This window comes from Vollenhovia emeryi, unplaced genomic scaffold (genome assembly GCF_000949405.1).
Source record: "Vollenhovia emeryi isolate VEMERY1.0 unplaced genomic scaffold, V.emery_V1.0 DF939126.1, whole genome shotgun sequence".
Classification (NCBI taxonomy): domain Eukaryota; kingdom Metazoa; phylum Arthropoda; class Insecta; order Hymenoptera; family Formicidae; genus Vollenhovia; species Vollenhovia emeryi.
The window spans coordinates 3559838-3573724 of NW_011967240.1; the positions used below are offsets into that span (position 1 = coordinate 3559838).

General features: G+C 31.0%; 1 protein-coding gene across 1 annotated transcript in view; it reads left to right on the plus strand.

The window, feature by feature from the left end:
• Positions 1–242: 242 nt before the first annotated feature.
• The window catches only part of LOC105569068 (golgin subfamily A member 1), a 15616-nt gene continuing 1971 nt past the window's right edge, over positions 243–13887 (plus strand). Inside the window, exons 1-7 of the mRNA XM_012025217.1 lie at positions 243–745; positions 2102–2495; positions 3415–3503; positions 3776–3904; positions 7981–8508; positions 12925–13452; positions 13630–13860. Of these exons, the coding sequence (XP_011880607.1) occupies positions 635–745; positions 2102–2495; positions 3415–3503; positions 3776–3904; positions 7981–8508; positions 12925–13452; positions 13630–13860 (2010 nt within the window). The 5' untranslated portion in view covers positions 243–634. The remainder of the gene's footprint in view (positions 746–2101; positions 2496–3414; positions 3504–3775; positions 3905–7980; positions 8509–12924; positions 13453–13629; positions 13861–13887) is intronic.

The window sequence follows — 13887 nt, forward strand, 5'->3', positions numbered from 1 at the left end:
AATTGACCAATTATAGTCGACTATTCTTACGACTACGACTTTACGACTTCTATGTAGACGAGGCTTAAAGCCTCCGCTACAATGATTCTCGGTTCTGTCTACAATGGTCGTAGTCGTAAGAATAATCGACTGCGATTGGTCAATTCTTATCGAGCGACTACGACTACGACTATTGTAGACAGAACCGAGAATTATTGTAGCGGAGGCTTTAAGTCTGTTCTAACGATTGTACATACATATGTATCTAGCCTTACGAGTGCTAAATAGAACGTACCTGTTGTGTTCTGTATAGAACTTGTCATTGAGCAATATGGTAGCTGTCGAAGTCAACATGATCGCGTCCGATGTGATTGTAGGTCTTGAAAAATTTTGTTCGTAATGCAAACAAGAGAAACTTACAAGTGACAGTTTCGTCAAATAGCGTGTGGATAGATGAGAAGTAAACGTGCGATGAAAAGTAAAGCCGCCACGCGCAATGCTTTTCTCGTATCTCAATATCTATCATTAAGTTCAACGAATACATATCTCGGGTGTGGAGTGTCGTTTGTATTGGAGCGACGTTATACCGATTGACAGGTGGTGGCTATTTTCATACTTGTCGCAGCTTGACTTTAAAGATCTCCGCGTTTACGCTATGTTCGCCACTTTGAAGAACAAGATACGCGAGGAGATCGGCAGTGACGTGTCTACCGTCGTCAAGAATGCTGGCAGTATACGCAGCATTAATTCCAGACACGTGTCCCAGGTAATTATATCACTCAATATGCACTCAATATATCGTCGATACACATTTCATGCTTTAGAAATTAATTCGTTGGCTCGCTGAAGTCAGACGACATTTTTTCGTCTGGCAAATTAATTTTTAGAAAACACTACAGACCCGATCTGTATATATACATATCAAGATTACATTGTTACATGTTTTAGTTTTTCCAGTACATTTTTCGTTACTTGATCGTACACCGATGTAAATGGAATTGACTCAAAACTAATAATTTACAAATTTAAATTGCTTAGTTCGAGTATACATAACCTAAACGTTCAATCTTTATAGGTTATATCTGAGTGTCAAAAAGACCGGAAGATAAAAAGTTCGATAACACGTTGAAGACGCGAACAAAAAACTTTTATAGTCCTGTAGTTACGTATATGAGGAATGGAGAGGGAATTTTTTACTCTAATTCTTAGCTCCAATTCGGTGCCTTGAACTTCAGTGTCTGATTTATTTTGTAATAGATATTGTTGTAATCCAACAATTAAAAATAATTTAATTATTAAACTTATTAATAATAAGTAGTGATTTGTATATGTGTAAAACATAACATTTTTTAAATGTAGGTATTTCCTTAGTTATTGGATAACAGAATTCGCGTAAATTATTATTAATGTATTATTTATGTATGACTGGAAAAAACGACGCTTTTCTTAGTATTTATTGTTGCGACCATATCACTACAAATATCAATGATCAAATTGGCAAGACACTTATTTTAAAAAGTAGGAGAGTCCAGGTTTGAACCTTGAGGTGATATTTCCTTGCAATAAATTCCTTGTAGATTTATGAGATACTCACTCAGCATCAGTAAAATGAATGGATCATTAGTGATAATACATTTTCTTTGGTATAAAACTGCATGCTAAAACTAAATGGTAATTGGCAAAGGCATAAAGATGAAATGTATAACATTCACAGGAAAATGATTAAACATAAGATCTTGAAAGTAACAATATTTACTATTATTAGTCACTTAAGGTCCTCTTCTATAATATGTTTGTAATCTAGCTTAAAATTTCACCACCATAATGACACAGTAGAATTTTGTATGTTTAATTCTTTATCATAAATATAAAAATAGAATTTTTTCTGAAAAGTAGTTTTGGACACAATTCTATAAACATTTGTGTGATAAAATAATGAAATAAATAAGGCGTCTTTGACACATTGTCCGAAAATTTAGTGAACTCTTGAGGGATTAATTCTTGATTTACTGGAAAAAGTGAGCAAGTTGACATTATATAAATCATTATACAAATCTTCTAATAGTAATTTTTATTATGTATATTATACTAATGTTCTTATACATATATGTTGTTATTACAGATAGGCTCTACAAGTAGTATTAGTGATTCTCAAGTATCGTTAGATAGGTCAAAAGAAGAAAATGCAGCGTCTCCTTTACCACCTATTTCACCGAAAAGAGAGAGCAGTTTTGAACTTAAGCTTAATGATGAAATGCAATTATCTGTAAAAGATATAAAAAGGTTTGAAAGTAGAGAAGATGAATGGAGAAAACGTTTAGCAAAGAAGGAGGCAGAGATATTGAAGAGGATGGAGAAGAAGGAAGAAGAATGGAAAGTCAGACTCTTTGAAAAAGAGAAAGAATGGAAAAAAGTTGTAGAGAAACAGGAGAAGGAAAAACGACAATTAGAGGAAGAGATAAAAAAAATGGAACTAGCAAAACAGTCACTGGAATATGCTCTTCAAAATGCAGAAGGTACTTTCAAATAATGTAATTTTCAGGATATTATATCTATTTATTTTTCGTTCATTGTATTAGCATTTCATATATCGTATGTAAACATAAATGTGTAGGATATTTAAGTATTAATTTCAGTCAGATATCTTTCAATTTTGTCTAGGGATTGTTTAAAACTAAATCAATTATGTTTCATGGTTCTACAATTATAGAAAATTCTGATGTATAAAATTATGTTGTTTGAAATTTGATGATTTTTCGCAAAGGGGGAGGATTGATGAGCCACAATTTCGACCCCCTCTGGATTTTATTGTAAATTATCAGAAACAATTTCTTAATACATAAAATATTAAATTAAGCTGTTTTCAGCCTAAAGGGACATGTTCAATGTGGTAGTTATCTTGTTTTAAACATAGAAAGTCATATTTGTTGGTATTTTGTGCAGCGCTACGCAACTTGCCTGAAAATCATAGATATTATATTGTTGGAAAATCACATGAACATCATGATATAAAATTATTTTTGTACATAAAATTGATGCTGACAGTGAAATAGGTCAGATAGCACACACATACCTGGCTGCAAAGCTGTGAAAAATGAACTCGCGTTTTATTGTACTGAATCTATAAGGTGAAAAAAAAACTGACTTTGTTACCCTAGAAGATTATATATGTATTATAGTTATGTATTACATATTGGATTAGGCTCTAATAATCGGAAATGTAGCCCATCTTTCCCTTCGTGAGAGGCAAGGGAACTCAAACACCTCGAATCGTGAGAGGCAAGGGGACTCGTGTGAATCAAGCACCCCGTATTCAACTGTCAGCATCAATTATATTATGATGTTCATGATTTTCCAAATAAAAGACACTCTTACTGTTCAATATTATATTTTATCAACATTCTTAAATATTATCTTATTGTTTTTTTTTTCTAGAATATAAAAAGAAGTTGTACAGCTTTCAAGAAGATGCAGAACAATTGGAAGGTTTTCAAACACAGGAGATGGCAAAAGTTAAACATCTTGTATGTTTTATTTGAAATAATAGTTATATTAAATAGTTATATTAATATTAAAAATAATAGACCTTCACGTGACCTTCAAGCAACTATTCAAGGTCAAACCAATGGTACCATCTTATGTCCTTTAAACCAAACAACTTTTGTTTGAAACGTTTTTCTATATCTTTCATATTTTTGGAGATATTTACGTGGATCATTTAAATTAGACACCCTGTATATATATTACATCTTATTAATTAAAACAAGCTGTATTAACTTATTGATGATTGTTACAGTTGTTGGCTAAAGAGCAAGAAGTAGATGAGAAGACACATCATCTGAAAGCTGTTACAACAGAAATTGAAAATCTGAAGGCAGAAGTTTCCCGACTTAGACGATATGAAGATGAGTTAAACAACGTACAAGTAAGTAAATTGGTTTTCATTTATTCAAAGTTACTTTTAATTAATTATTGTTTATTTAAATAATTTACTTTCTTTTTAAAATACTTATTTTATAATACTTTCGATATTTGAATAATTATGTAGTATCTAGATAATTATTATATATTGATATTTATGTTTTATGTGGTATACCTGAATTATATTTCTGTTACGCTATTCTAATTAAAAAAGTTTAAATTTTTTTTGTCGTATATAAATTAAATGGTATTCTGTTAAAATAATCTATTCTTCATTCATAAACACATGATATTCTTTTTAATACAATCTGAGAAGAGAGCCAAGCAAAATACTTCTGCAATCTATCTTTATTTGCAATTTTATGAAAAATTCAAAAATTGTCTCGGCTGAAATATGACAAATTGTTGTTATGTAATCACAGATCCCCTTAAAGAATAACCTTTTTTTTAAAAAAAAAAGGTAAAAAGACGCCAAGTATAAGCGCCACATCCAATATATTGTACAATCGTAGCCATAAGTTTACTATTTTTATATAATAAATCTTTTACACAATATATAATATTGTTTGCACAAACAATAAATATTATCAAATAGAGTTAAACATGACCATTATGATGTGAATCAAACAAACGAATCAAATAACGCTGACAAGGGGAGTATCAGATAGTCACCTCACCAATTTTGTCGAACTTTATATATGTATGTGTAGTACCAATCGCCAACTACTTCATTTGCACGTGATACGGTGCAGTATTCACATATTTGCGAAAAATTTGCATTGGCCGCGTTCAGCAGACACAATTGTTGAGTGAGCTCTCAGTATGATTGGTTAATACTTTTAGATCCAGCCAATCATATTAAGAAATCATTGAGCGCTCACTCAACAGTTGTGCCTGCTGAACGCAGCTATTGACAATTTTTTGTGCGCGTTTATTTTATACGAGTATGTGAGCAAGGTTAGCAGATGGCAAACGTAGCCTAGCGAATAAGGCGATAGACGAGAATGTTGCAGGTCTGAATCCTGCTTTTTGCCAACTTTTAAAACATTTTTACTAAATGTGCATTAAAGTAAATGATTAGGCAATGTGGAGTCGTTGAATAAAAAAAATTAGTGTTTTTATTATTAAATTTAATATTGTATATTAACATGAATATTTTATATATTTTCATCTGCAATTATATATAATTCGTATACGAATATCAAAATTCGACACATTAGACAGTTAATTGCAATGAATATTACCACATGCCTCAGTGTTTAAATTGGTGAGACACCTGTCTAGTGAACAGGAGGGAGGTCCAGGTTCAAACCCTGGCTGAGGTAATATTTTTTGCAAGAAATCTTATAATAAAATTACTTAGACATAAATACCCTATCGTGGCTCAGAGCCTTTGTATTCTTCGAATTTTGTATTTTAACACATCCGAGTCTTACGTATTTACAAAATTTCGAATATAATTTTAATTATCTGAATAAATAACAAAATATATATAAACTCTCTTATTTAAAAAGATTCATTGTCATCATATTGTTAGTGATATCTTGACATAGTTATCAAGATCAAACTGTAGTCAGAGAGAAGCCTGACAGCAACCACAGCTGAATTTTAGGTGATACTAGAATATGATATGACCTCTGTAGACATTGGGAAACGTGGATATGAACTATGCCAATGTCCACATTTTGCCAAATAGGGAACGCAGGTTTGCGAAATTTTGATTCCATTTTGTGCTATAGTTAGGTTCCCTGCGATGCTTTTGTACTTGAGATTATTTTAGGTACAAAAGATCATTGATGGGGTCTAACCATAGCGCGGGACGCGACCAAAATTCCACAAACCTGCGTTACCCACTTAGCAAAATATGAACATTGGCTACGTCATTTATGTCTACGGTTTCCAATGTCCACAGAGGGTGAATCGCATTCGAGGATCACTTAAAACCCGGCCATGGCAGTTCTCAGAGTTCTCTCTGCTATAGTTACCTTTAGATGCTCTTTGAAAGCATTTTCCATCTAAAACTTTCTTTTAAAAGTTATATCTGTTTTAAAATAATTAGTTGATTTGTTTGAAATAAGACGTCCTGTAAAGTTTAGGTTTTAAAATTTACCAATCAAAATTCACAAGACAAAATCATTTTAGAAAATTATGTAATTAAAGTATTTGTTATTTTTTATTTTAAACAATTATTTTAGAAATATAAAAATATTTTAAAACTTGCGTATTGCAGTTTCGATAAATAGCTGTCTGTCTGGAAGTCACAGTAATTAGTTATTGCATATTTTAAGTATTCACTAATGTTACATCAAAGACTGTATATGATTATGAAATGTAAATCTAAACAATTAATATTTTTTAATGTTAAATTAAAATTTTATTTGTCTGTGACTCTTTTGTGATTTTAAACAAATTTTAAGATATATAAAATGAACCTAAAATCAAAACGTCATAAAGCCTGGTTGACCTGGCGTGCCAAATTTATACCAATACATATAAACTTTATTAAATGTTATGATTCTCATAAACTATTTATCGAAAAAGGTAAGATTAGATCATTATGTTACGATACAACTAAACAATTCTCTTAATATTTTTACGCGCATATCTAAGTAGTATAAAGCATCGTTATGCTTAGATATGCTTTACTGATATCTTACCTTTTCCACAAAACTAAATTAAAAAAATATTTATATGTGATTACGTAAGTGGTCATTGACAGATGCTCAGAATTTACGCATTTCTTAAGCACGCTTGTTTGAAAAGGGATCTTTATATTTGTATTAATTGTTTTTGACAATAATACGTCGCTTTTTGTTTTGTCACAATTTGCCATACTTTTCTCTGCACCTTTTTTTTATCAACACGCCGCTTAAAACGTAAATTTGTAACATATACATATGCATATTAGATACATGTGACTCTTGCTGTAGTTGAAACCCATTCAGATTGAGACTATGTGAGTTCCATAACTCTTAAATATAATGTCGAGATTTTTCTTCTTGAGATATATTTTAATTTATTTCTCTTTTACTGCGATATGTTCAATTTCTTGATTAGAAAATTGCTAAATCAATTGGTTAAATACTGCTGGTACATTATTTTTGCATATTATTAAGAAGAAGAGAAAAAAATAGTTTCTTCTTGGTTCAAAGATAATGGATATTTTTTGCGCGAGCTGATCTCATCTTTGAGACACGTGAATTCATACCTTCCGCGTACTCAGGGTATCGCTGGGCACAATAAATGATGTTCTCTTAGAGTTATGGAACAGCAACGTTGCTAAAAGTGATACTGAAAGTTTCGTGATTGCAACACACGCATGAAGATTGGAAAACTTTGGTAAACGAGAACATCGGAGATCAGAGTTAGGCGGTTGTTTCCGCTAATTCGCTGCTACTACCGCTGATGCTAGAGGTACGTTTCCAAAGCTTTGCCGCTATTCCACTATACTAGAATGATCGTCCATTAGCCTCCATGCTTATGCCTGCTTTAACGTAAAGGAAATATTATATATATTGGAATACAAATCATTTTATACAAAAATTTATATTGCATATAGACTAAAATACAACAACTTTGGCTGATAATCACGCACATATTATACATAATTGCGGCACTTTCAGATACAAACTTCCATTTTCTTTTCGTTTCTTTTCTCTTTTCTACAATGTTACATTATTCTGAATTTTTTTATAATACCTTTTATCCATATTATTTAGCTTTATTAAGCTATTTTTATTGCATTAACGTGTGCGAGAAATGCGAAAAGATGTATAATTTGTATTTGTAGCATGTATCTGAGCCATCCTGATTCTAATTTTAAAAAATTCGAAAATTGACGCTTAGCGAGCGCCAGTTGTCTTCCTCAAGTATTGTTCTGTGTGTACCTTTTCGTATTTCTGTTTCGTCTTGGGTGATCTATTCTCTTGTTACTGATTTATAAAAATATTGAATATATTCGCGCCTTATACTGCTTTGACAAGGTTTGCCAGAGGACGGCTTTGTAAGAAAATAAGTTAAGTAAAGTCCTAATAAAAAAGCCCAGCAAGCCACGCCAGGTAATTACATATGTGTTTTCAGGATGAAATGGAGACAATGCGTCATTCTACACAGCGAGAGAGAGCACAACTTTCATGTCAATTAGCGCAAACAGAAGAGGAGGTACGTCATTTGAAGGACAAGGTATTCGTGTTAGAGCAGAGGATTGCTCTTGAAACGAATGATCAAGTGACAGTCGATGAAAGAATAGCTGATTTGATGCGTGAGAGGACACTGCTAGAGAGAAAGCTTGAAGAGGCGCATCTTCATCTCTCTGATATAAAGACCAGCTGGTCAGGCAAAATCTCCAGCCTCGAGACGCAGGTTGGCAGACTTAGCAGACAAGCCGGCGAGGAGGGACTGGAACGCAGACGGGTCGAACAGGAGAAAGAGAAACTCAAACAGAGAATCAAGCAGCTAGAAGCCGAGATAGAGGTGAACAATGTTGTCTTAGCGACGAAAGACGCCAAGCTTTTGCGCATGACAGAGGACATCGATGAAATGGCCATGGAACTAAAAGAGCTCCGGGCCAGTGTCGATGATGAGGTGGATGAATTTAAACGACAAATTGTGAGTTACCGCGATATGTAGTGACGACACGAAAAGTGTGCATGAGCTAGATTGTCTTTTACCAAAAATTTTTCCCGAATTTCGATTCTAGAGAGCTGTTTCTAGAATAGAAATAGAGAGAGAGAGATGTCGTCAAGCAATCATAATATTGAATTGTCTGTAATATACAAAATTTGTTGGCCTGAAGAATATGATCGTTTTCATTGTTATATAGCAAAAATGCAATAATTGTATGACGTAGTATATAACTTTCTATTCTGACAAAAACTATACGTTGATATGTCAAGAGAAATCCTTTATCTAGCATTTTTCATTTGTTTTAATATCAGGAGAGAGAAAGAGATATATGTCCATTATCTATACAATATTGTGTCTATAGTTTCAATATACGCTTGCAGACAACAGATGTAGCAACTTTAATCCTTTTTTATTCTTATTACATTTTGCAATATCTTTATATTTTAGTATATGTCATTGAGAGAAGGAGGAGTTATACCATTAAATTTTATAAGTTCATAAATTCTATTTTTTAGAGAGGAAATACATTAATTTACGTAGTTTTTTGCAATATATTTTTCTTGTCAAAACATTCCATATCTTTTAAATTTATGATCAATCAATGTCATCGAATATAATATAATAGTCTAAAGAAATTATAGCAAGTTAAATGTTATCTGTTATTACTTGTTTTCAAATTTCTATAATTATTTTCAGTAGAACAAATTAATTTTAATCACATATAACAATAGCAAATTTATATGAGTATAGAATGTTCTATATACTTAAAAATTAAAAATAAAAGGCAATAAGAGGCAAACACCAAATCGAATAAATATATTTGAATAAATATATTTAAATAAATGAAAGTACATATAAAAACAAATCAGAAGCCTCAGACGTGACCTTCGGTCATCAAATTTGACTCTCTTCAGTGACAAATCATAAATTAATACATTAATAAATAAAATACATAATACATTATAGAGTAAGTAATAAAATAAATTCTGTAATCGTTAATGAGTTAAAATTTTTTTAGATTTTAACTATTCTAACCTATTGTACATGAAATATAGATGTTTCCTCTTTCATTTGTGACTAAATACAGACAAAAATGTCAATTACTCTTTAAGTGAGAACGATTTGAATTTTGGTAGGCGATGGGTGAAGGCACGAAAGCATGTACATACATATATATATATGCATGTATGTATATGCTTTCGTCTATTTAAATACATTTATTCATCCATGATCTGGTGTCTGGTTCCCGTTGCTTTTTATTTTAATTTTTTAAGTTTATTGTTTGGGAGCCTGTAAATTTATTCTTTTAGAATATTCTATACATTTTTTTATATGGAAACAATGCACAAACACTAACATTTAATAAATGATGTTATATAACTTGTATATTATTTTTGTTTTAATATAACTAATTTTATATCAAATATTCCTATGTCAAATTGTTTATCAAATATTATATCAAATATTCCTATCTCAATTATTTAATATATCTCATTTTGACTGTTAGAAACGATCAAAATAAAGGTCTTACATATATCACTATTGCTAGAATTAAATTTATCAACTTAAATATATCAACTAAATGCTCGTAATATTTCGTTTGTGCCATTACATACAAAATTAATATAAACTTGGATGCATCTGCTGTTGCATCTTGTTAGTGTTATATGTGGAAACTATATTGATGGATTATTGCATGCTACTCTGAAGCTTGATGCTTCCTGCTTGTCGCACTTTTTGTCTTTCAATCTGTAGAGCACATGCCTTTATTACAATTTTTTTGCTTTTATGATATTGTTAATTAAAGCATGTTAAAAATTACTTGAATACGTTTTAGAAAAATCAATGTTAGAGAAATGAGCTGATTATGCAACTGATTCCTATCAGTATCAAAGATAATATATCTATCTTATATTGTTATATTGAGAGGGAGAGAGAAAGAGAGAGAGAGAGAGAGAGAGAGTGTGTATGCGCGCGCGCACGCGTGTATGTGTGTGCATGCGAGCGTATGTGCAAACTATGTACATTTTATTTGATGAAATAAAAAGGAAGCAAATATATTATCTCTTGCTTTTTACCAACTTTTAATTTTTTAATTATTTTTTGTTCCCCAGCAATCCTATTATATTCCTAAACATTTAAAGAGAACATAATTTCAAAATTTTTGTACCATGTATTGAGGAAATTTAATTTAAAAATGAAAGTATATTTTTTTATACACATACGCATATATTTTTCTCTAAACTTATAGTATTCTATCTTGTTGATAGTCTCCGTCGTTTGTTTAGTAAGAAACCTCTGATAGGACCAGTGTGTTACACTAACAAGTAAACCTATCAAAGTGGGGACACACCGATTTTTTTGAAACTTGACAGAAATGTAGAACTATGAAAAAACATTTGACCCATGTCTTTCCATTTTTACCCATAAACGGTGCTACGGTAGTTATAATTAAAAAATAACCTTTTTTAATAAATGCATATGTGCATAGATCTGTATGTCTAAAAGATAACTTAAAGATGTCTTAAAGATGTCTTTTAGACATGCGTGCTGTATTGTTATGCCAATGTAACGGAAGTTGGTAGTCGCAAGTCGTTAAACAGCGTACAAAGAGCGGCAAATTTTAAATACTTATCGTAACTATTATATAAAATGTCAATGCAATCTATAAAACAAAGTTATTCTATTTTTATTTTAATAAACGTAATAAATTAATATGGAAAAATAGAAGATGAAAATAGATTACAAATACGACAAATATAAAAGAATAAATAAAAAATTTTTGAAGTTATAAATTTTAACCTAAGATGACAGTAAAAATATTGGAGCTATGATATAATTTAATACACAAGTTACATCTTTAGAGTTAATAGCGAAAATAATAAAAGTTATTAGGTAAATTATACTTTTAACAACAAGGGAAGAAGGAAAATACGAATTTCTACAGTAAACTTGGTAAATATGGTTTGCTTTAATACAAAAAACCTTTCTAAAGTATAACTTCATGTCTACTCTAATTTTTATTTTTTTTATTAGGATTAGATAGGACAATTAGGATAATTAAAGAGAGCGATGACAACAGTGTATGTAGAAAACACAAAATACTGATTTTATATCATGTTGACTTAGGGACAGAGCACAAACGTATCAGCTTCCCTGATAGCACAAAAACTTTCAGTTATGTTGCAGTTATGTTGCAAGAACGTTTCAACGTCTCAATTGCCTATTATCACATTTGTAATATCTCTGAAACAATATTTTTAAAATATTACAATTGTGATATCTCTGCAATCATCTTGATTGAAACCTTACATTTGAAATGTTCCTGTAATATAGTAGTTTGCAACATTACAAATTATAGTTATACAGGGTGGGCCATTTTAATCCGAACACGGTAATATCTCCTCAGATAAAGGTGATAGCGGAAAATGCCTCAGACAAAAGTTGTTGGGTTTTGAGGGGGACATAAAATGGTGTCATTAATTTAATGGCACCACCTTATGTCCTTTGAACCAAACAACTTTTGTTTGAAATGTTTTTCCGTATCTTTCATATTTTTGGAGAGATATTTGCGTGGATTATTTAAAATGAGACACGCTGTATATAATATCTATACATGTACAAATGTCTAATAAGATATAATACCTGCAAAGGACAAGTAAAGCGGATTAAACTGATTAGCAAAGTACTATTTTGTTATTATGACAATAAATAATAAATCGTTTTAAGTACACTCTTAAACTGTTATAAATCAATCTCATTATTGTATAATCATTTTAAGTACATTACTTAAAATAATTTTGAAATAAGAACTAATTACAAATACAGGCCTTTCTTCATTAATTAATAACTTGGTATTTATTGTTATAATTGCAAAATAGTACTCAAAGGATAATTTTCTTTTCAGTTTAATCTGCTTTATCTACGTCCTGCAGCCATTACACGTACTATCAGACCCTGTATACAGGATGTTCGGAAATTCAACCGATAAATTTTCAAAGATTGTCGGGGCACCATAAGAATCATATTTTTGCAAATAAACCTGGGGTCGGAAATGTGTCATTACATTGCTACGACATACGGAGTGTTCGAAAGAGTCGGGATCTCGAAAAATATCACAAAATAATATCACAAATCAAATAAATTTTTGTGATACAATATTTCAAGGTCCCGACTCTTTCGAGCATACCGTATGCCGTAGCGATGTAATGACACGTTTCCAACCCCAGGCCTCATTTGCAAAGAATGATTCTTATGGTGTCCCCGAAAATTTGTCGGTTGAATTTCCAAACATCCTGTATACATATGTTTAAAAAAACATTAATTAACAATACAAAGCATGATTAAATTACATTAAATGTTAATTAAAACAATTTTTTATATTTGTTGTTTTCTTAGGAATCCTCCTCGCAACAGATCACTCAACTAAAATCAAATCTTGAAAATGCGATGAGTAAATTGACAGCGGCTACCAACGAGTTGGCGAGTCTTCGCATGTCCTTGGAAAAGGAACAATCGAGTAATTCCTTTTTATGTCTGGAACTAGCTCATCTACAAAAAAGTCTTGAATCTGAACAAGGAGTAGTAAGAGACTTGCAAGGTTTTCTCAAAAAGGAGAGAGACGAGAAAGATACCGCCTTATTAAGGAATGCCCAGATGTCACAGGACATAGAAATTGTAAAGCAGGAAAATCGGCAGCATAAGATCGAAAACATGGAACTGCAGAGCAAAGTAGAGAATTTGGAAGATAATCTAATGAGTAAAGTAAAAGAAGTGGAACAGGTGATAGTCACTTTAAAAGAATTTGAGCAAAAAGTCATAAAATTAGAAGAAGTAGAACATACAAGAGAGAAATTAGAAGGAAATGAAAGAATACTAAAAAGTAACTTGTTAGATCTAGAAGAGCAAATAAGTGAAAAAAATAAGGTAAATACCACATATTACAATTTATAGAATGTGATCTATATAAAATATTTAATAACACATGTAAGTCTATAAATATTCAATTCTAAAAACAATAATATTTATTAAATCTGTTATCTGAAATATTTGCATCAACTAAATAATTGCAATTTAATTTTTTTAAATTTTTTCTCTTTGCAGACAATCAAAGTTTTACAACAACGTTTAACTGACATGAAGAAAACACTTCAACGTGAATTAAAGATTCCATCTTCTTCGTTAGATAATGATGCTGATGCTTCTGCTGCAATTCTCAATCCAAGTTCATCCAAAACTGTCACTGCTAGACATAATAACTCCAGGGAGGATGATGTTAATTTTAAATACCTAAAACATGTTCTTATAAAATTTCTTACTAGCAGAGAATATGAGGTTCATATTTTAATCTAACTTGTATAT